The following is a 22,622-nucleotide window of genomic DNA, read 5'->3' as shown; positions in this document are numbered from 1 at the left end:
TACCTACAAACCAGTTCTGGTGAAACTGACTGTTTACTCTTCTAAATTGAATGCGCTACATTAAAAGAAAAGGAAATTGTGAATGTTATTTCCAACACTGTGTAGTCTGCGCTAGCACACAAGCTGCAAGCAAAGTAAGTTACACTGCCCCTCTGAAGTTACTTTGTTTAACAGCAATCATCTCTCATTCCGTTCGCTGTTCAGATCGCTACTTCAGGCTACGGCCGACAGTGCACGTGGCGTATAATCTGGGGTTCTGTGAGCTAAGTGGACTAGAAATATCTCCCGTTGCTACGGTTGGAAAGTCGCATCTAAGGTGGCGTTGCATAAGAACCTTATGGGATGGGAATGATTGTTCCAGGTATTAGTCAACAAGTTGAACTATGGCTCTCTCACTCATGCAGTCATCTGACAACAGGCACACAACAATATGTCTGCGATTGGAGGGTGTAACACTTCTGGTGTTTCCAGTTAACCATAGTCCTCATTAATCGAAACGAGTTTAAAATTTACAACACAAAATAAGCGTAAGGTGACAGATATCCGGTCGAAAAAAGTGACATCCAGTGGAAATTCCGGCACTATTGGAGAAACAATTATGTGAGCCCTCACTGGCTTTCCACCCACAAACACTGTGTTCGATGCAGTAAAGAGATGTAAACATATTTTATTTGTTTTGGCATGTCAGTGTGGATGACAAACTTGAATATGATTTAAAAACAGTATGTGAACAAAATCCCCTTTTGACATTTGTAAGTCTACGTTCAGATGTCCTCAGCTTAGTATGTATGCTGTAGGAATGTTAAATCTTTCACCAAAGAAAAACAATATTTGCCTGTTAATTATCTTATCTTAATTATTGTCACGTGAAAAGAAATTCTGCTCCGTTTTCGGAATGAGATACTCCAAATCCTGCAGCAACCGAACTCTATGCAGGTGAGATATTCCACAGGACTTTGAGGTATGTCTTTAATTCAGAAAAACAGAAACACTTTCTCAGAATTCTTAGATAATTGTATCGTTGAGTCAGAATGGTGCTACTCACATCTGCAATTTTTCCTCTGCATTTCATGGAACATACGTATATTTTCCTGCTGTGGGAGCATGAATTGTGTAAAAAAAAAAAAAACATGACATTGAAGATGGACAGGAAGAAACCCCCAGAAATACTCTGGCAATAATTATGTCATATTGTTTGTAAAGATTAGGAAATAAAGCATGTATAGTACAAAGGTCCATTTGACTTTATTTCCTGCTTACCAGTGAATCAGGAATCCTTTTCCTGGAAAACTAGATCTGGGTAAAATAGTTCAGGTGGCAATAAATAAGCTCATCCTCTGTACACACACACACACGCACGCGCACACACACACACACACACACACACACACACACACACACACACACACACGCCACTGCCATCAGAGACATTCACCTCAGCTCATCCCAACAGAGTAGCAGCAACATACAGGAACAGGGACTGGCTGAGAAGGTTCCTAATAGAACATGCTTGAAAACACTTTAGCACTGATTTTCATTGTCCGTCCAATGGTTCCAACATCAGTGTTATTTCATTTTTGTTGCTGTGAACAAACAGTCAGATTAAGACTATAAAAAAGCTTCACCACTACTGGTTGTGCCTTCCATTCATGTTTTCATATATTTTGAAATTGTAAAGCCAAAGGGACCAAAGTGTCAATTGATGCTGGAGGCCATGAGATTGCAACAACAAAGCTTGCAACTGCACCAAAGTACTTCAGCTGGCACCACAGAAATGCTGTATACATGTAGCAGTTCAGTTTTCCTGTGCTTGTGCAGAATGGAGAAAATAGACAAGAGAAATGAGGATTTGAACAAACAGCTACCATCATCGTGTCCATGTTGTCCTCCCTTCTTGTTGTGACACTGTCAGTACTCCCTGGCCTCCTTAAGGTCCATCTGAAACACTTGTTCAGAGGGGTTATCTGAACAGTCCAGCCCATTATTGGGTGGCCTTACTGAGTGAAACCTACTCCAGTCCCCCTTGCACAGAATCCAGGGCAATACATCCACCTTGTAATGCAGCTCTGGTGAGAACTCTGTACTGATTAAATTTGGCGCTCCTGCTCCTTTCCCTCGCGTAATCAGTCTCATCTGATCGTCGTAGCAGCAGTGCTGCGCCGCTAACGTTGTGCTTTCATACGACAGCATTGAGCGGATGCAGAATCGGGCTGAAGGTTTGTAGATGTCCAAGCGTTCTTTGGATCCGCTCGCGTCCCTCCAGCGATAGGTCTTGCGCAGTTTTCCGTCCTGGATGTTGACAGCACTGTAAACAGCCTCGGAGGGGTAGGAACATGGGCAGCTGGGGAGCTCTGTGAGCACTTGGTGCAGATACTTCTGGAGGAAGTCATTCTTGCAGCTTAGCCACTCTTCACAGCTGTCTACATCTAGGTTAGGGGGGTGGAGGGGGTTGAAAGATTGGAAAAAGTTAGAATTAATTACAGAACGTCTTAACATTCTTATGAAATGAGCTTTGGTGGGTCTTACAGAAGCATCTCAAATACAGTACCCAGATTTGTGTTGAAAAAGGATCATACTCATGCAGCCAAGTATGCAATGCACAATGCATCACACAGCACTTACAAAAAATAATTTTGATAACTGCAACTGACAAGGTTAACAGCAAAAACAAAGTAAACCAATAAACAATTTGCAACAGTGCGGCCACTATACACTTCTCACTATTACTCTGCTACTAGGCTCATGTCAAAAGTTATACATTTACAGAAGAGTGTCAGTTTGAAAATCCTTTTTTTTTAAATCCACAGTCCAGTTGTAAAACATAAAAGGGTGATTGGGAGAGGGGCTTAGAAGAAAAACAAGTATATAAAGTTGTTTTTTTTGGCCATGGTCAAATTAAAAACTACTCTCTGTATCTGTTTCCTATGTTGTAAGGGAAAATGTCAGACACTGGATTGTGTTCTCTCCTGCTGTATCCTTTGTTATGTTTGCAGAATGAAAAGAGCTATCGTGTTCTCTGGCCAGTGCTTAGCAGCAAGAGAGCAATAAAATGGAAACCAAAAAGCAATTCAAACATTTTCTGGGAGGCAGGCTTGGTGTTTCATCGCGTCTTTGACAGACTCAGCGGAGCAGCTCTCAACATGCTGAGAGGGGAGATTTCTACATATCAAAACCGGGCACTCCCAGTGTGATTGAGTTTGCTACCCACCACTGAATGGAACGTACTGTTTCATATACAGGCCAACGCCCCATTGAAAACATGGGAGTGTAACTTGTTGACAATTGTGTGGATGCATGGAACAATAAGATAAGATAAGATTTGTATTATCCCGAAGTAAATTTGTCTTGGACAAACGCACAATATCTGGTGTTTAAATGGGGTCAGCCCAATAGTCCCACAGCCCTATGTTCCCACATTTCTAAGAATTTTTTTTCACTGAAAATTAGGCCCTATGTTCCCACGGCCCTATGTTCCCCACATTTCTAAGATTGTTCTTAACATTAGGCCCTATGTTAGGGTTAGGGTTACATTTCGTCTGTAGTGGATAATAGGTTGGGTGTAATTGGCTACCAAGTTGGGAGAAAGGGGGATCAAATCTGATACAAATTTATGAAAAAGGAAATGTGGGAACATAGGGCCTAATTTTGGAAGAAAATCTTAGAAACGTGGGAACTGTGGGAACATAGGGCCTAATTTTGATTGAAAAGAAACATTCTTAGAAATGTGGGAACATAGGGCTGTGGGAACAAAAGCATGCTCCCGTTTAAATGATTCAACACAACAAGGAACAACCATACATACATAAATAATAATATACACAATACTCCCATACACTCCATACGTACTTGTGTCCAGGGAGTCTGTGCTGTTGGTCGTCTGGATGGGTGTCAGTTCAGTCACTGAAATGGCAGCGTCTACATGACAGAGTGAAAGAAAGGGCCCACTTGTCTTAAGGTGGTTTATCTTAAACAAACATGAACACACGTACTGGCATTTGACATACACATTAATGAACAAAATAGGAGTACTAAAATATTATTAGACACAGTGGTGGAATGTAACTAAGTACATTTACTGAAGTACTGTACTTAAGTACAAATTTAAGGTACTTTTACTTTACTTAAGTCTTTTCTTTTCATGCCACTTTCTACTTCTACTCCACTACATTTCAGAGAGAAATGTTGTACTTTTTACTCCACTACATTCATCTGACAGCTTTAGTTACTAGTTACTTTAAAAATTAAGATTTTGCACACAAAACACATGTAGTTTAGAAAATACGATGTTTTATTACAAATTAAACTACCCAACAATATAACGGCCTACAAGTCCAGCTGAAATGACTAGCTGATGAAACACTTAGTTGATTGACGGAACTGTTTTGATCGTTTCCAGTTTCTAAAATGTGAGGAATTATCTGCATTGAGTACTTTTATTTTAATAATAATAATAATAATAATAATAATAATAATAATAATAATACATTTTATTTATATAGCGCTTTACATGCTACTCAAAGACACTTTACAGTATAACCAGCACATATAGCACATTAAAAACAGAAAAGCAATAAAACCAACACATAAAACAAGCATATTAAAAGCAATTAAAAACAATAAAAACTTTTACTTGCTTTTACTTGGAACATATTGTTTTACAGTGTGGTATGAATATATACTGGGTGTATCTGTTTAGTTTTGGTTTTAGTATCCTGCTCTAAATTGGCATTCTTCTGTGGCTGTGCTTTACAGGAGGGTGGATATCAAATCTCAAGTCTAACCTTATTTCGGTAATTTTTGTGTTTCATCATGGTTGTCACAGTTCTAAAAAAATCTAAAGATGCTGGTGTGGACAGAACCTGACCAGTTTCTAAGGTGGCTTTCAGACCGACTAGCTCTGTTTGAAAAAATGGAGACCCCCTTCATCCATTCAGATTGGGTGGAGGTGCCGACACAGAAAACCTGCAAAAAAACCTAAAGGTCGCCCGGCAAAGAAGAAGAACCTGGCTCAAATTTTTGCTGTGCGATGTCATCCGTCAAGGCACTGCCTTGCAAGGCAACTACATGCAAGGGCAAATTCTTGGTACGTAAACGCTGTATTTGTACTGTTTACCTCACTATTGTTGAGACGAAGATATAAAACAATTGCCACCAGTCTGTGAGTATCATAAAACTCTGAGCGGTGTTTTGGCGTCTGACAAACTTTAGAAATCTGAACTCTATTACTCAAACTGGACCTCTTGGATTGCATTTCACGTCTCACCAGTACCTGAAGAAACATGACCCATCCCACATTGTGTTGCTTTAACGCTACAGTTGATAACTTTTATAAAAATAATACTTTTTGTCATATTTATTAAAACTATCACTGTATCCTGACAGTAATACTACTTAACTGAAAGGACACAGTACATTTTTCTGATGGGTAATATAGAGTACCTCTGTGGTTGGCCCTCTGCTTTTCACTCTTTGTATTTCACCTCTTGGCTAAATCATTCATTTAGTATGTACGCTGATGATACCGATAAATGAATATATAAAAGTAATTTTTTGCTCCTAAACTCAGATAAAACTGAGATGCTGGTCATTGGCCTTGCTCGACATAGCCACTAATTTGATCAAGTGCGCGTCACTCTAGAAAACTGTGATTTCTCAAAGTTTGACGATGCTATACGGGATGCACATAGTCCAAAACAGATGCAGAGGCGGACACGGTTGTGATTATACTACACTGGGTGTCTACATTCAAGGTCCTGTTCACACCAGTTTTTTTTGCACACTGTCTGCATGTACAAACCTTTATGGCCATGGGAAGATAACATTTACATCACGTGGACCATCACTGCCACATGGATGCAGAGAGTACAAAATGGACTTTATTGCTGTTGACTGTACAAGAAGTGTCAGGCTGTTCCATTTATGTTTCTTATTTAAACATGTGTTCAAAGTCTATTCTATTTAGTGTCAGTCATTTTTGTTTCTTTACATGAGGTTTTTATTGGTTAAGCTCTTAACGCTCTACTGAGGAAGGTGATTGTATTATTTGTAACTGGTATCTGTTTTGTCTTTAGTATTCTTTTGGTAGCCTCTCAGCTGTCTTTGTAAATGGAGTAAATATTTATCCTGGACATAAGGGCTGCTGGTGTGGTATTATGTTGGTCCGCAAGTGGCATTCTCAAATTGTCTATGAGCACCAGCACTGTACTGGCATTCTTTATCTTCGGCTTTTAAATTAATAAAAAACTTGCTTTTATAGCAAGTTTAATTGCACATATTCCAGTAGCTTGGTAGCTTATCTAAAATGTAATTTATCCCCCCTTCTTGTCATATCTGCAAATGTTAGAGAGCTGATTTTTAGGTGATTGAAGTTTAAAACATATTCATGTTACTTTTGCTATTCAAATTCCATCATTAAAAAGTGGTTAATAGTTTCTAAACAAGTCAGAGTTTTAAAATCTCGCCACATCGCAGAGTTTCTAATCTTACCGGCACAGTTTTCCAGGTCGCACGTGCGTGACTCAGTCGCCGTGCACGCGTAGCCACATGAACGGGTGCGTTTCTGGGTGCCGTGTCCACAGGTGACGCTGCAGGGAGCCCAGTCGCTCCACTCCTCCTCGTACTCTGAAAAAAGCACAGAGAGAGAAAAGATTGATGAAGAAAAGACAGCGCAGAGGGGAGGAAAGGCAAAACTATGGAGTAATATATTAAGAGCAGGCTTTGAAGTTAGGTTGTGAATTCCTCACCCAGCTGGTGTATGTGTGTTATGCAATTAAGGAGCGGCTGAAAAGAGCCGGGTAACGACAGCGTGGGACCTCAGAGACATGCTCCTCTGTATTTTAACAGCGCTTTCAAGAGGGGAGCGAGAAGGGGAGAACTTCAAAAGACTGAAGAGGGGGGGGGGGGAGTGGGAGGGAAGAGGGAGCCAGCAGGACTGAATGTCTTCTTGCAGTGAGAGTGATGACGGCTGTATGCTAGCAAAACTCCTCACTCTCACTTTGAGAATGGTACAACCTGAGTTAAGTGCCAAGATTTTATCAACAACTGGAGCTTAATGCAGAGCCTGAATGCATACTTCCTTTTTTTCCTTTCTGCAATAACAGTCTTAAAATAACATTGTTAGATTATATGCTAATAGGAAAATGTAATGCATCAGTGCCCTACAAAAAGGAGAAAAGAGTAAAATGAAGCCGTTTAAAAATGGTCAGTGACACTGAGCTTTCCTACCTTTATACCAAACCTGATCTTTGGGATGCAAAAAAAAAAAAAAAAAAAAACATGCCGGTAAGTTTTGCCCAGCCTCAAAGATCGCGAAATATTCCCATTTGACCTGTTTCTACACAGAAAGTAATGATGCACTGTGACCAAATGAATATTGCATACTTTTGGGGAAAGTCATGAGCACACTAATGATGAGGCAGGAAATACGACCAGCTGGCGTTTGTGGATGAGAATGAGAAGTCAGTCGGAGGGTGAGCACGTGAATATGTGTGCGTGTGTGATCAGACTACAAAATATCGGTCTACTATCAATGTCGGCTCAGTTGTAAGCTCAGTCACTTAGAGAGCCGCGGTGTGCACCAACACACCAGTGGTGGAATGTAACTAAGTACATTTACTTATGTACTGTACTGTCAAATTGAAGGTACTTGTACTTTACTTGAGTCTTTTCTGTTCATGCCACTTTCTACTTCTACTCTGCTACATTTCAGAGAGAAATATTGTACTTTTTACTCCACTACATTCATCTGACCGCTTTAGTTACTTTACAAATTCAGATTTTTGCAAACAAAACACATGTAGTTTATAAAATACAATGTTTTATTATAAATTATACTACCGAACAACATAACTAAGTAAAAGTCCAGCTGAATACCCGATTAAACACAGAAATCGTTTCCAGTTTCTAAAATGTGAGGATTTTTCTGCATTGAGTGCTTTTACTTTTAATACTTTTAGTACATTATCCTGATGTTACTTACATACTTTTACTTAAGTAACATTTTCAATGCAGGACTTTTACTTGTTACTGAAGTAAAGAATCTGAATACTTCTTCCACCACTGCAACACACACACATCTACACACACACACACACACACATCTACACACAGAGTCTGCAGGGCAGTGAAATGCCTCAGAGGTTGTCTGGCTGAACAACAGTGACTTCACTCCTTCTCCAACATCCCCTGGCTGTTATCGTCCACATATTAGTGTATTATTTAAGAGGTCATGTTACGGACGGGGGTGGCCAAGCTTGCACTGCAGCTAGCGAGCTAATCCGCTTGCAAGTTTACAGCCAGCTAGTCTCGTTCTGCCAGACCATATCCACACGCTGCGGAGCGGAGGAGGGTCTTAGTTCACACAGCATTCTGGGATGGGAGAAAAACAGTGCTCTGGTTTATTGGCATTTCTTTAAACCAATCAGAATCAACTTGGGCGGCGCTAAGCTCCGCACGGAGCCTCTGTAAAATAGTCGTGCGACAGAAAACTAAGATTGGACAGATATTATAGATAGCTGTCTGGATTTACCATGCAGAGATCTGAGCAGCAGTTAACCATAGTCCTCATAAATCCACCGAGAGTTTAGAATTCCAACACAAAGTAAGGGGAAGGAAACGGACAAAATACATGCATCCGGTAGAATTTCCTACCACTGGAGGAATCCCGGAAGTGGAACATCAAGGATATAGACTAACAGCCAGCTGACCACTATTTGCTATTTTCACAGATATCTCATAAACCACGTCTTCTTTATCTCATATTTCTATTATCGGACATCATGAACAGAGCTGGCTGAAGTCTTTTGTTACGTCACACTTCTGTTCCATCTTTGTTGAGAGTCGCACATGCGCAGTACCTAGGTAAGGACTACTAGTACAGTCAGAAGCAGAGTATGAAGATGTGCCCTGACAGTACCTAGGTAAGGACTACTAGCCAGTCAGAAGCAGAGTATGAGGGCGTGCCACGCTAGCAGCTAGGCGAGCATTATAACGTGTGTTACAAAGTGACCACGTCTGTCTCTGAAGTAAAGGCTGGACTACAATAGAGCTGTTTGGAGCAGTTTGTGAACAGTGTTTTCTGTTGGAGATGGTAAGTCCCTTTGGGATGGACTTTGGGATGTTTCACTTTGTAAACCTATTACATGCACAAAAACGATATATAACACAATAAAGGAAAGGGGAAAAGTCAAAAATCATAATTTGAGCACTTCACGATGACGTAGTATTAAGAGCGACAACGGTAGCGAGTAGTATGAAAGCCCAAAATGCCGTGTAGGGAGGTTGGTAGGGGTGGTGGAAGGGTCAAACAACACAGGACTTTCACCCGCGTGTCACTGAAATGTACATTTTACGAAACGTACGTACCCAGAGCATCAAAAAAGTGACGCCAAGAGTCCCGACCAAACGCGTTTAGACATGACGTCAGTAACAAACGCCAAAGGCACCCGCCCAGCGTCCGTATTTTACACGATGGGAGTGAGAATGTGTTGTGAGGAGCGGGCTACAGAAGTCTGCAGAGATCACTTCTTTCTAACTCTAACTAACCTGCTTTATCCTCCTTTTTTTTTTTTCCTTTTTCATTTTTACACATGCAGCACTACTCCCCAACACTTGGAAACACGCGCTGTGTTGTGTGAATGTGTGTAGGGAAGGAACTGGCAACTGTCCCTGTGGCGACTTTGTGATAGATTTAAAGTAGCTAATGAATCAATCTTAAAAATGGCAGCGGCTATTAAATGTTGTACCATATTTGTTAGACTGTGCAATTTTATTGATATTTACATCATGCACCACTCAGACTGATAAACTTCTCAAACCACTGGCTCTGAGTAAGGAATCCTGTGTGTGTGTGTGTGTGTGTGTATGTGTGTGTGTGTGTGTGTGTGTGTGTGTGTGTTTGACATGTTTATGTCTCGGGCCTTGAAGGAGCAGACCCTCATATATCACGTCATGCCGGACAGACCGTCTGCAACTAGTGTGTGTGTGTGTGTGTGTGTGTGTGTGTGTGTGTGTGTGTGTGTGTGTGTGTGTGTGTGTGTGTGTGTGTGTGTGTGTGTGTGTGTGTGTTAGCCCTCTCACTCAGAAAGGTAACAGGAAGAAAATCTTCAGGCAGCTTGCTGCCAACATGCCCCTATTCGACCCCCATCCTACACACATTACACACACGCACACACACACACACACACACAGCAGTGATAATACAACAGCATCCAAACATTCAGACCTTTGTATACAAGCAGAAAGCTTTGCAGTCCCTGAGGAACCTTATCTCTCTGTTGTGTGCCCAGTCTTCATGTTGTGAAAGAGAACTTTAGTGTGTAGCTATGTGTCACTATGAACGGTGGTTTCATTTGACTTGTGAGAGTTTATTTCAATTGGAAGGAATGTGTAACAACTCCAACTGTGTGACTTTTCACATTTCTAATTGAACCAGAGGTACACATATATCAAAAATTAAGCATTTTCAGTCTAAAAACTCTCGTCAAAAGTTTGACATTATAAAACATACACATTATTATACTCACTATTATACTTACAAAAGGTATTGACGTGACAACTCATGGTTGCCAGGTGTCATACTAATGCAACATGCTTATAAACTTGGGAGTTTTTTTCAGGTTGACGGCAGTTTGCCAACCTCAGGATTCAGTCGCATTGACGACCAAATATTGGACATTATCACACTCATTTTAACTTGGATATGAAGTGGAATGAAGCACAGCACACTGAGGTTGACAAAACAGTAGAGTACAGTTAGAAAAAGCATCAGATTTTGATCGGCTTTACTTTAGTAGATACTGATCCACAAAAATATGCCCGGATCTGTCCCAATACCGATCCTTACGATTGGACTCGGGGCATCTCTTATCTTGCTATGATGAAAACATTTATTTCCCATTCATCAAGGTAATAAGGTTAAGATTTACATTGGTTTAATCCTGTATCAAATGTTATGAATCAAAAGTTGTGCTGTTTTGGTTTTTGAGAGCATTCTTACCATAGTTATCCTTTGCATCCCAGTCTTTGTTCCAGTGACCACCCCAGTCTGCCCCGACTCCACTCAGAACGGGCTCCTCTGGGTCGTAGGTGTAGTCCTCCGATTGTTCCTCCGAACTGGCTCTCTCCAGCCCGTTCTCCGCCTGCTCTGGGTACTCCCAGAACAGTGGCCAGAACAGCTTCTTGTGGCTATTGGCCCATTCTGAGGACGACACCGACCAGTCGTTCCGCTGGCCCTCCTTGGCCAGGTCCATCTCCACTTCCGTCTCCGTCTGTTTGTCGTCTACCACCTCGATGGTCACCTGACAGAAACACAAAGTACTTACTATAGCAGGGCTCTTCAACGTAAGCCAAGGACCCCTCCTCAACTGTATGTACATGTATTTTATGGGTTGTTTTTAACAATCTACAGGTTATGTACTTATTAGCCACTGTTTAGAGCTTTTATTCATTTATCTATTTATATATTTAAGTATCTTTTGGCTTTTAAGTGTCACGCCTCTGGTGTTTCCTTACTTATGATGGCGTTTCCTCAGCTCGGTTCAGCTCGGTTCCTGTTTTGAATGAATCCATTTTTTTCGATTTAGGGGTGGGTGGATGAATGGGGCTGAGGGGAGGGATATTGTGTTATGTGTGTGTGTGTGTGTGCGCGCATGAGGGAGGGAGTATGAAAAGTGCTATATAAATAAAGATTGAGTGATGATTGATTGACTGAAAGAGACGAAGCAAGGAGCCCCTACTACATACAAGCTGTGTGTGCTGTGTGTGTGTATATATATATACACACACTATATACTATATACTAATATATAATGATTTGTATATGCGACCGGAAGACGTTTGCTAAATAAGTTTGTGGTGTCTTGTAATCCCATGTGGGATGGGCCAAATGTTTGGCATGACACAGAAATAAAATTAAACTTAAAAAATAAAATAACTAAAACTACATTGTATAAAATGAAGTTGCATATTACAATAACGTGCAATGCGGCCTAAAGCCTTTTTACGTGTCTGTGGATGGCTACCTTAGTGACTACCTTACCTATAGGCAATGTACTAAGGCTCAGTCCTTACCGCAGCGGCCCAGGTTGGAGTCCAACCTGCGGCCCTTTGTTGCATGTCATTACCTCTCTCTCTCCACTTTCCTGTATTTAGCTATCAAATAAAGGCCAAACATGGTCCCTTTTCTACAAAGATTTATGCTATACCAACTTTACATGTTGGTGCAAGCTCTCAGACATGATGAGGGAAGTGATGTCACTGCTCCAGGGGAAGTGTATTTATTTGAAGATCAGATTAAAAGTGCCCGCTCCTTTTATGAAAGCGGGTTATTGTGCAGTGGGGGAAGGGACTGAGAGAAATGAAAAATACAGTGGGATGGACTGATGGACTGATAACGGGTTCTGATTATCTCGGTTTCTCTGTCACACAGTCATACACGTGCATGCGTGCATACACACACAAACACGCACAGGTCTCGACAAAACCCAGGTTGCTTATGTTCCCAACGGCAACTGTTTATAAAGACAGCGCAGCAGCTGAGGACAGAGATTTCAACATGATGCCAAATATCAGAGAACACAGAGGATGATAATAGTAATAATAATAATAATAATAATAATAATAACTTTATTTATATAGCACCGAGAGTTTACAAAGTGCTTTGACAGACAACCAAGGCAAAAGAGGTGAATAAAATAACAGACAGGTAACCCATGGGGCCAAACATTTGCAAGACAAAACTGGGCTAAATAAAAAAAAGAGACAAAAGACATAGAACAAAATAACAACAAGACTAAATAAGCATATAAATATAAAATTAAGAACAATAGCAATACAAGATAAACAGATCAAAAGAAACAGTAAAATGGGAGAAGAAAAAGATAAAAAATAGAGTAAAAAGAGATATCTCATAAAAGCAAGTCTATAAAAATGGGTTTTCAGAAGTGATTTAAAAGAAGTCACTGATTCACTTCTTAGGCAGGTCGTTCCAAAATCACAGGGCCCTGATGGTAAAAGCATGGCCACCTTTAGATTTAAGCCAAAAGGGCCCCGCCCCGAGGAGCTAAGGCTGTGAACTGGCTCATATGGGGCCAACATCTCTGCTATGTAGCTAGGAGCCAGACCCATACAAAGCATAGGCACCGAGCACCCACGGAAAATACTGAGCACCCACATGTGCCAGACTGCCAGTAGGCTACATTCATTTAAAAATAAACATTCCAGTTGGTGCTAAGTTGGTGCTAAGTGGAGCGTCTGTCATAGTGTGATTGGTTATGTCGCTGTCAGTCCCCTGCTCCATATCCTATCCAATCACAGCGTCTCTCGGATGAAAATGCCTCTTTAGTGACCCCCCTCCATCCCCCCACTACACAGTGCGTGCATGTGCATTAGGTAATCAGAGTGAGACTAAAATGGGCAGATTTGTTATTAAAAAAGCAAAACCTAATGATGCAAGTGCATCGACAACCACCACCAGTGCAGAGAGTTCCACCAGTGCATCGCGGTTACGTGTCAGTTAAACTTTTCATCTCCAATCCTATCTGTATTTGTGAGAAGTGGCGCTGTCCTGAGTTGAAAGATATATTATATAGAGTTAATAGGCGTGTGTGTTTGTGTCGGCCGCTGTCCATTTCCTAAGGTTCTGAAATGCAAAAATTTTTTGACTACTTATTTTTTTAAAGGGCGTGCGCCCGTGAGCACCCACGGATGAAAACATAAATCAGCGCCTATACATACAAGCGAGGATGGTCAGGACTATGGGCTGAAACGATTTCTTGAATAACTCGAGTAATTCAATTACAGATAATCATTGATGTTTAATCCATATAACTATAACTATACAGCCTGCTGTGGTTCGCACGGATGATTATTACTGTCACACAACGCGCTTGCGGGCTGTGTACATGTGACGTGAAAAACACATTTTGCATAATGGAGGAAGAGGGCGAAAATAGTGAGCAGCGAAGAGAAGAGAAAATGACAGAAAGTGTCCAAAGTTTGAAATTTGAAACAAAACGAAAACTATTCTTACCTAAGTAGCACATTAATCCTCAAGCTTGTTGTCATCATGTTAAATGGTTATAAAAAAAATTGCAGTAACATGTGGCACTTTGTACTTTGGCTTATTTGAAGCAAATGTACTTCTTCAATGCAATTCTTGCTGTTCTGAGTTTGTACCCTTATGGTTGAACGCACTTATTGGAAGTCCCTTTGGATAAAATAAAGTCAGCTAACTGAAATGTAATGTAATGCAATGTAAGCATCTAAGTAGAAAGCACCCAGTCTGCGTAATACACCCACACGGTAACATTAAGGTTATCTTTTTTTTTTGGCTTGCATTTTTTATTTGATAGTACAGGTAGACAGGAAAAGGGGAAGAGGGAGGGGATGACATGCAGAAAAGGGCCGCGGGTCGGATTAAAACCTGAATTGTTGTTATGTGCATCTCACTCTGTTGACCAGGCAGGCAGTGAATTCCAGAGTCACATCATCATCTCTGTAAATCAACTCTACAAGTCATAACACTTTTTTTTTTTTTTTTTTCGGAAAGCCAGCTCTACCAGAATTTGGCTTCACGGTCACACTTAAAAAGGAACTTTTCACCTTTTATATTCGCCTCTCATGTGTTTTACATTTTCAATTTTTCCCCTTTTTCTTTTATTTCTCCAAAACCCTGTGTAGATGTCTGAGATTCATGGACAAGTTGGAGCGCCCCACTGTTAAAGGTCCTGCCTAATGGTAACTTAAGACGCTGTCCTGACTCAAACCAGCTGTGCACAGAGATGGTATGTATGGAGCGAGATGGAGATACATGGTGTTGAGAACAGAAACTGAGGAGAATGTGATGGAAGATGACTGTCACATCCCCACCTTCCGTGATCACTGTTTAATCCAGAACACCTGCACTTCAGTGACTACATTTAAATTTTTTACCCTTATTCCGAAAAAGAGGATATTCCGACTAAGCTGTTTACATGGCTAATGAAAGTGAATATTCCACTAATATTCCCGTTTACATGCAGCCGTGCAAAATACGATTTTTTTCAAAGTTTTCCACCGGTGGCGGACTTGTTGGATCGTGCGAACACAGCCTCCCTTGAAAAGGTCAGCATATCCAACCAAACCTGTTGATATCCAAGTCTTTGATAATGTTTAATTGTAGCTGTGTTTCTCCTTCTTATAGGGTCTGCAGCCTTGCAAACGGTTGGCTGGTTGGTTTGTGTACGGCAACCATAGCAACGCACAGAGCTGACCATAAACCGTAAACAGGGCCAGAGGCCGTAAACTGCAGTAAAAACCCTGATTGAGACACATATTCCGATTGTGCTGTATACATTTCCAAAGAATGCCTCTAAAACCTGAATAATACCGGAATATCCCACGTCTTAGTCGGAAAATGCTATATTCAGAAAAAGCGCTTATTCGAAATGTCCAGCCAGAATATGCTGTTTACATAACTTTTGGGAATAATAGTGGAATGTTGGTGTGCAGGTAAACGTACTCAGTGATCATATGAATCCTTCATGCTATGAGAGAAGTGGCCTAAACCTATTGATATCATTTGTCCAAAAAAAACTTTTGAGACACCCATACCTGATTTGTTTTAGACGCACGTGATAAAACGACCAACATGTCCAGTGTTTCCAATAACAACACAGTTTATTTCTTAATGTTTGCAATAAAACAAAATACAGCCACTTCGTTCCAACTGTACTACTTTTCACTCATAAATAAACGAAAACGTAACATGCATCTACTGCACGATCCAAAAACTGTTTGTGATAGGTTGATTTTATATATTAACAATTTTGAAATTTGTTGAGTGAAAGACCAAGGAGATCATAATTAAATAGTCAATTTGTTAATAGGTTAAATTCATAAAAGGTGAATGTGAAAAGAAAAGATTTATTAAAAACGTTTTAAAAATGTTGGTCTTTTTAAAGAAGGTTAAAAAAGTTAGCAAAATGTTTAACCAAGTAAATACTGTTTGAGAACATTTGTATGTGTAGGCTATACCTGTAAAAGATTTCAGATCTATGATCTTTTAGTTTAATCTCTTTAAGAAAACTGATCCACGTTTGATTAGTTAGGCCTGCAAGGTCGTAAACGGGAGCTCTCAGCACCGTGCCTCATTCTCGGTGGAGCCAAGGGGGTCAGCGAGCATCCAGAAAGCGTACCTCTTATGGGGAGATTCTGAGGCTAACACCATCACCTTCCCTTCCGCTAGCATTCCATTGACTCCCATTGATTTTGGCATCACTTTGACAGCGAATAACTTTGACTACATCTGAAGCGTTAAAAGACTCTATTTGTCCATTGTTTATTTCTAAAGAAACACGTCAATGTATAAAAGGCTCCATTACCTTGTATCTCACGTTATGGCTCCGTAGCAGACGCTTTGCAGTTTTTCCCCCATTTAATATTTAATTATGAGGTTCAAATATTTCATTTTGCTGACTTTTTATGCAATAATATGTGCTGGATTAGCATGTCTAACGAGTCCTAACGAGCACGCTTTATAATGCAAAAAAATATTTATTACAATGTTGTCAAATTGCTTACCAAGATCATGTACCACCTTTTTCAGTCGCAAAGTCAACGCACGCCTCAAACATTTTGTTAGGAGGGCACAAAGTTAGTTCCGTGGATTGTTGATACATTAGATTGTTACATGTCGCGTGCCAGTTAACACAAGATTAGGGTTTCAGTTTGGTTTAGATCATTTTAAATGAGGGGAATTCGAACCACCAGAATCCCCCAAACATTTGCTTCTCCATTCAATGCAACACCTGAGTGCAGTTACCTCTTGGTTATAATACCTTGTATAATTGACAGTGAACTACTGCCCCAAGTGGTGGGAGGTTGAAACCAAACAAACAAAAACAGAAACCAAAAACGACTCTTAGAAAAACATTTTGACTTCTTCCGACATGCATATTGCATACCTGGATGTTGGGGTTCTGTGAGCCCATATCTGCATTGGCCAGCTCTGGGAAGTTCCTCAGGTCCAGGACGAAAAGATCATTGTGCTCCTCAGGTTCGGGTGGTGGGAGGACACCTGGGTGAGAGTCCTGGGACCAGCGATGTCTGGGCCTGGGGAGAGACGGACCAGAGGGAATAGTCTGCAGCAGGTTCTCCTGCTGGAGCTCCTGGAGAGTCTGTTGGCCGTCACCTTGACTAGGCTCTGCTATCACCTGAGAAGGGGAAAAAGACATTGATCATTATGGCTACCATACAACATGCTGGGGGGAATATCGGGGGACACAGATGATCAATTATCACGTGGAATTCATGTTTTTGTAGTTTAAAAAAAACCATCAGATGGACTGTATTTATATAGCACTTTCAAGTCTGAACGATTACTCTTAGCACTTTTACATAGTTCAGGAACCGTTTACCATTCATTCACACTCATTCATACACTGGTGGCCAAGGCTGCCGTACAAGGTGTCACCTGCTCATCAGATAAACATTCACACACACACACACACACACACACACACACATCTACACTCCAATGGCGCAGCATCAGGAGCAATTTGGGGTTCAGTGTATTGCCCATGGACACTTTGACATGGGACCGCAGGGCCAGGGATCAAACCACCAAGCATCTGATTGGTAGGCAACCGCTCTACCACCTGAGCCACAGCCGCCCAACAGAGTGGTCCCCCCTCTCTTAAGGAAAGATCTGGTTGATCTCGTCAATTTCATGAAAAAGCTCACAGTTAATTGTTTCGGCATATCATTTTAATATTTCAGGGATTGTATAGACCGTGACGCTAACACAAAAATAATTTCCGGTTAGACAAATGGCCGTTGATTTGAATTGCGGAGATATGTACAATCAGGAAGAACTCGTTTGTGTCTGTTGTCATTTTCAGCCATAATGTAATGTTTAAAGATATACTGTATAGTTAAACACGGCAGTCCAGCCTATCTGACGTTTCTGCTGTGCTTATTTTCTGCACTGTGTCGCTTTGCTAGTGTCTTTGATAAACCAAATCTAGCGCTACGAACAGCAACATCTCGCCGCCGGTCAGGCTGACTGCTAATGGCTGGTGTCATTTCATGTGGCCCAACAGGTCAATTAGGTCTTTACCCTCATGTTAGTTCAAGTGTTGAGATATTTAAGCAAACTTGTTTTTTAGATGAATAAGATGAGAGTATTTCCAGTTGTTCCCTGTCCCAGTTTGCTCAGCGCCGTTAAATTGCATGTACGGGATGCAGGAGTTTTCTACCCAGAAGTTATTGTAAACAAACATTGTGATTTGGTCTATATGAGTGCATAATGTAGAATATGCACATTGCATGTATGTAGACTTGTGTGTATACGGGCTCTTTAGCTGAACACAAATTTGCGCAGTGAAAGCATTAGCTTATGTTCCTTCATTAAAAACCTGCAGAGGCAAAGAATCCAGTGCTTAAACGCGATCGCATATAGCATACATTCTGATATTTGGATTATGTTATCCAGTTTCATTTACCTCATCTTGGGTGCAGGACATTTGAGAGCAGTCCATCCCACACAGCCTATTCCACAATAAAGCACACAACTTGAACTGGCTCAAGAATTTGACGCCCTCCGCAAAATGTGGCATTAGCTTCAGCATGCCTCTTGGGAGGGAGTAGAGAGGGATGACTGTCCATCCAGGATTATTATTGCAGCAAAAGCACCTACATGTCCCCTGTGATTGTTCGATGAATGGGCTCCCTGCAAACCATACTCAATATCTCCCTGTTCACATTCCTTTTTCCAGAGTTTGGATACGTTAAGTGGCTGTTTGTGTGTAAAATGCCAAGTTCATATTGCAACCCTGGACTGAGTCAGGCGTCAAGGCTCCCTGTGGGCAACCTGAACCCAACCGCTCGCTTTAATAAAAACACAGAGCCCAGATTGAGGGAATAGAGAGTGGAGCTCTGAGACCAGAGGAGAGCAGCGGAGCCAGGAAAAGACCTATGAACCATACGCACATACACATACGTATACTCTGCCGTTCAAAAGTTATGAATCAGCTGTTGGCCTATATTGATGTTGTTCTTCTTTCCTTCAATAATGTCAGAGATACAACAGTGTAATTCAGACACCAAATGTATTATTTACATTTGAAAGAGTTTTAGAATGAAATGACTTAAACTTCCATTTAGTCGATGTCCCCACAGGAGAATACTGTTGGAACTTAGATGTTGAATTTGTTTTCCAGTTTGGTACACCTTAATGGTAGCCAGCTGCAGTGATTAAGGAAGTTTCTTGATTGATAAAGAGGGTTTAGTTTTGTTAATAAAAGGGAAAATACCACAGTATAAGGCTTTATAAATCTATGGTGGGAGACCTTCCTTTTCTGTTGTGAAGTCTGAAGAAGAGTTTTGCTAAAGCAGCACGCTGCCTGTTAATTCCAGCTTGTTATACTGTATGCTGCATTATTGTGCACTTGACACTGTAACAGGAGCCTGTTCCTATTTAAATCTGCACACGAGTTGATGCTAAGCTTCCAGTTTCTTTTACCAATGACTGCTGATTTCTTCTCTTCTTATTTAACTGTTGCTCAGAGGGATCTTTGTCTTTTTCTGCCCTCTTTTATTGTCAGTCTGGTTATTTTTTTATAGTGCAGTTTTCACACCGACCTAAACGTACCAAACTTTCAACATATTTTTTTTACTTTTTGAAACTGACAGTCCGACAATCCCCCTGTTACTACAACTGCACAACTACTCCCATCACTTCAAGCAAGTGCAAAACCAAGAATGCCTTTGATAAAAGACTGTTCAAAAGGTTGTGCAGTTATTCCCAGCTGTACGATTCATTACGTTGAGACTAACACATGTAATGAAGCCAATAGAAAGCTAATATCGTTGGCTTTTCTCCCCACCTTTGAGTGTAGTTGATGTTTAGATTAAATAGACTACTCACCAACGTGCTTTCACCTCTTCACCAACTGTGTCAAGCCATGCTCTCTGCCAAGAGTCTAAAACCCAGCCAGCCATTTGTCCATTCATAAAACTTGACTGAGAGTCTCTGTCTGAGCATGTTAATGTGAAGGTCACTTCACCTGGCGGCTGCATGCAGGCTGAAACTGCAGTGTGGGCACTTCACATCACTAAATAAAGTGGACTACAGCAGGTACATACATTATACAGGTCTTCTGTTGCTGCAAAGTAGCAGCAGTTTACATTAGTGCATACGGAGTGTGCCATGGAAGCAACTGCTCACACAATGCAGCATGTAAACTTAATCATGGAAAAGGCAACAAAAAAAATCTGTAAAGAGGGAATTGTTACTTTTCCCATAGCAAGATAAATCAGGAGCCAAATTCAGGTCAGTTGGTGGTCAGTCAGTGAAATGGTCCCTTAGCTCCTACTGAGTAATGCCCATAGATTCTAAATATAATGGACATAGCTTCCGGGTCTGAAAAGTGAAGCCAATGTGGAAGTGCCTTAAACCTGCATTCCATTAGGCCTATTTATTTTTTCATAATGAGTTTAATGTCTCAAGCGCTACTTTCAAGTCTTCTTCAATATATCATGATGTTCATTTTGTAAATTATGGTCCCATTTGTTTTAAAATAGAATATAAAGCAGGGGATGCTTTAGGAGCATGGCTACAAACCGACCTGTTAATCATGGCAGAGACTTAGCAATGCTAACCACCATGGTGTGTGTACATTAAAATAGCTGTTAACTTGTTTTGGTGTGTTGTCCATGTTTTCATCTTAAACTTTGACCCTCTCACTAATTTCTTTCACTTTATAAAAATTAACTGGAACATTTTGGTCGCCTAAAATGTCTAGTTCAGCGTTCTGCCAACCAAGCCAGCTAGCTACGGCTAGCATTAGCTGGTAACTAAAGGGAAAGTTTGCCAATTTTCTGTACTGCCGTACATGCAGAGGCATGGCGCCAGTACCCAGTGGTCTGCGTTTACCTGCCGGTAAATCTCGCTGGATGACTTGCTTCAGAAGACTTTAAAAATCAGCAACTTTCCCTCTTTAGCGTTTAGCTAAGCACAGCGCCATTGCAACCATGAACAACACTGGCTTAGCCGCGTCATCCTCTCCAGCTCCACCATGTCGTCAAAAATCATCACGTCCGGTTTCAAAAAACCAAGATGGCGATGGCCAAATTGCCAAATTTGAGGCTTCAAAAGGGCAGTCTACAACCCAATGGGTGACGTCACTGCTGCTCCATCTATTATTTTTACAGTCTATGTTCCTGCCTTGAGTAAGCTGTAGCTTTATAAAGCTTCTCAGCCAAGTTTAGTCATTTAGCATGTTTTTATGTCAACTTTTTAATCAACATCTTGTACATTCATGCATGCAGGTGTGCGCCTTATAAATGTCATGATGTCCATAAGTCCATAAGAAACATGCATTGTAGATGGTTTGGGCAAATTCAATTCAATTTTATTTATAGTTTCAAATCATAACAAGAGCTATCTCAAGACACTACAGATAGAGTAGGTCTAGACCACACTATAAAATCAGGGCAGAAGTCCACAACAAGCGATAAATCACATGTTTGACATATAACTGCCTTGTAAAGTTGATTTAACAGATAGGCATGGTTGATATAGCTATAGCAAACCAAAATAAAGTTAATGCTAATTTGGAGGACATGAATTCCATCTTGCTCACTTCAAACAAGGATCTGTTCACAGGACCTGTTCTTGTCTGTACTCCTCTGTACAGGCCTATGTTTGAATAAATAAAGTAAAATCTTTAATCCTACCCTAGATATAATTGGGTGTGGAGAAGACACAAAACAAGGAAAAAGAACGGTGGGCTATTAAACTAAAAAGCTCAATGTTACGTGTAGCCTAGTTCTGATATATTTAATATCAAAGATTAATAAACTGAAATCAATATTAGAAACACAATTTGTCAATATGAAATTTCAACAGGCTATGCAAGAATAATTTCCCATGACTTTTAAGTAGCCTATAATGGCAAAAATTAAAATAAAAAATCTGCAAATTTAAAAGCACCGGTCTTTTCTAGACTTTCTAAAAAAAAGCTATTGCATTTCAATGTCCTGCACGTTTATAACGCGGACAGCATGCAGGACAGTAGAATAGTTTACCTCAGGAACAGACGCTGTGGTGTTTCTGCCTCTGGCTGAAGTCTTCTTGAAGTGCGTGGGAAAGCCGCGGACAGACACCCACAGCACGGTGAGGATCAGCAGCCACAGATGCGACACTGCCCTCCGCTGCATCTTTACCACAATCCTTCCCCCAAAATGCTACAATGTGCAGAATCCCTCAGCCTGTATCCTCAGATGGAAGAGGAGCGTTCAAACCATATCAGTGCGCAGAGAGCCACATAGAAAACCAAAGCAGCGCACGTGCGTGTTGTCCGTGCACCTCCTCCGCGTTGAGTCGCTTGCTCCCCTAATTGTAATAATCCCCGATGTCCGCTTTCTAACATTGGTCTGTTCATTTCACGCATATGCGGGACGCACACAAAAATCAAACCGATGATAAGAATTCCCTAATTGCTAAAAGTGTCCAATTAGTCTAGTGCAACTTCCAGCGCACAGAGCGGAGAGTAGGCTAAACCACGTCCACGGGGTTTGGAGGTTCCTCCTCTGCTCCTCTGAGGTGACATCGAGTCAGTCATCGGTTCCTCTGGTTGCAG

The 22,622-nt window shown here is 40.9% G+C and overlaps 1 protein-coding gene across 1 annotated transcript; it reads right to left on the bottom strand.

The window, feature by feature from the left end:
* Positions 1-647: 647 nt before the first annotated feature.
* On the bottom strand, positions 648-22,622 carry ism2a (isthmin 2a). Its single transcript, XM_039787092.1, has 6 exons — positions 22,069-22,622; positions 16,944-17,192; positions 10,997-11,297; positions 6,487-6,621; positions 3,847-3,915; positions 648-2,426 (listed from the first exon to the last, which is right to left on the bottom strand). The coding sequence occupies exons 1-6, from the start codon at positions 22,198-22,200 to the stop codon at positions 1,909-1,911; spliced, it is 1,404 nt and encodes a 467-aa protein (XP_039643026.1). The 5' UTR covers positions 22,201-22,622; the 3' UTR covers positions 648-1,908.

This window comes from Perca fluviatilis, chromosome 20, assembly GCF_010015445.1.
Source record: "Perca fluviatilis chromosome 20, GENO_Pfluv_1.0, whole genome shotgun sequence".
Classification (NCBI taxonomy): domain Eukaryota; kingdom Metazoa; phylum Chordata; class Actinopteri; order Perciformes; family Percidae; genus Perca; species Perca fluviatilis.
The sequence above is the reverse complement of the archived record's forward strand: the minus strand, read 5'-3'. Positions and strand labels throughout refer to the sequence as shown.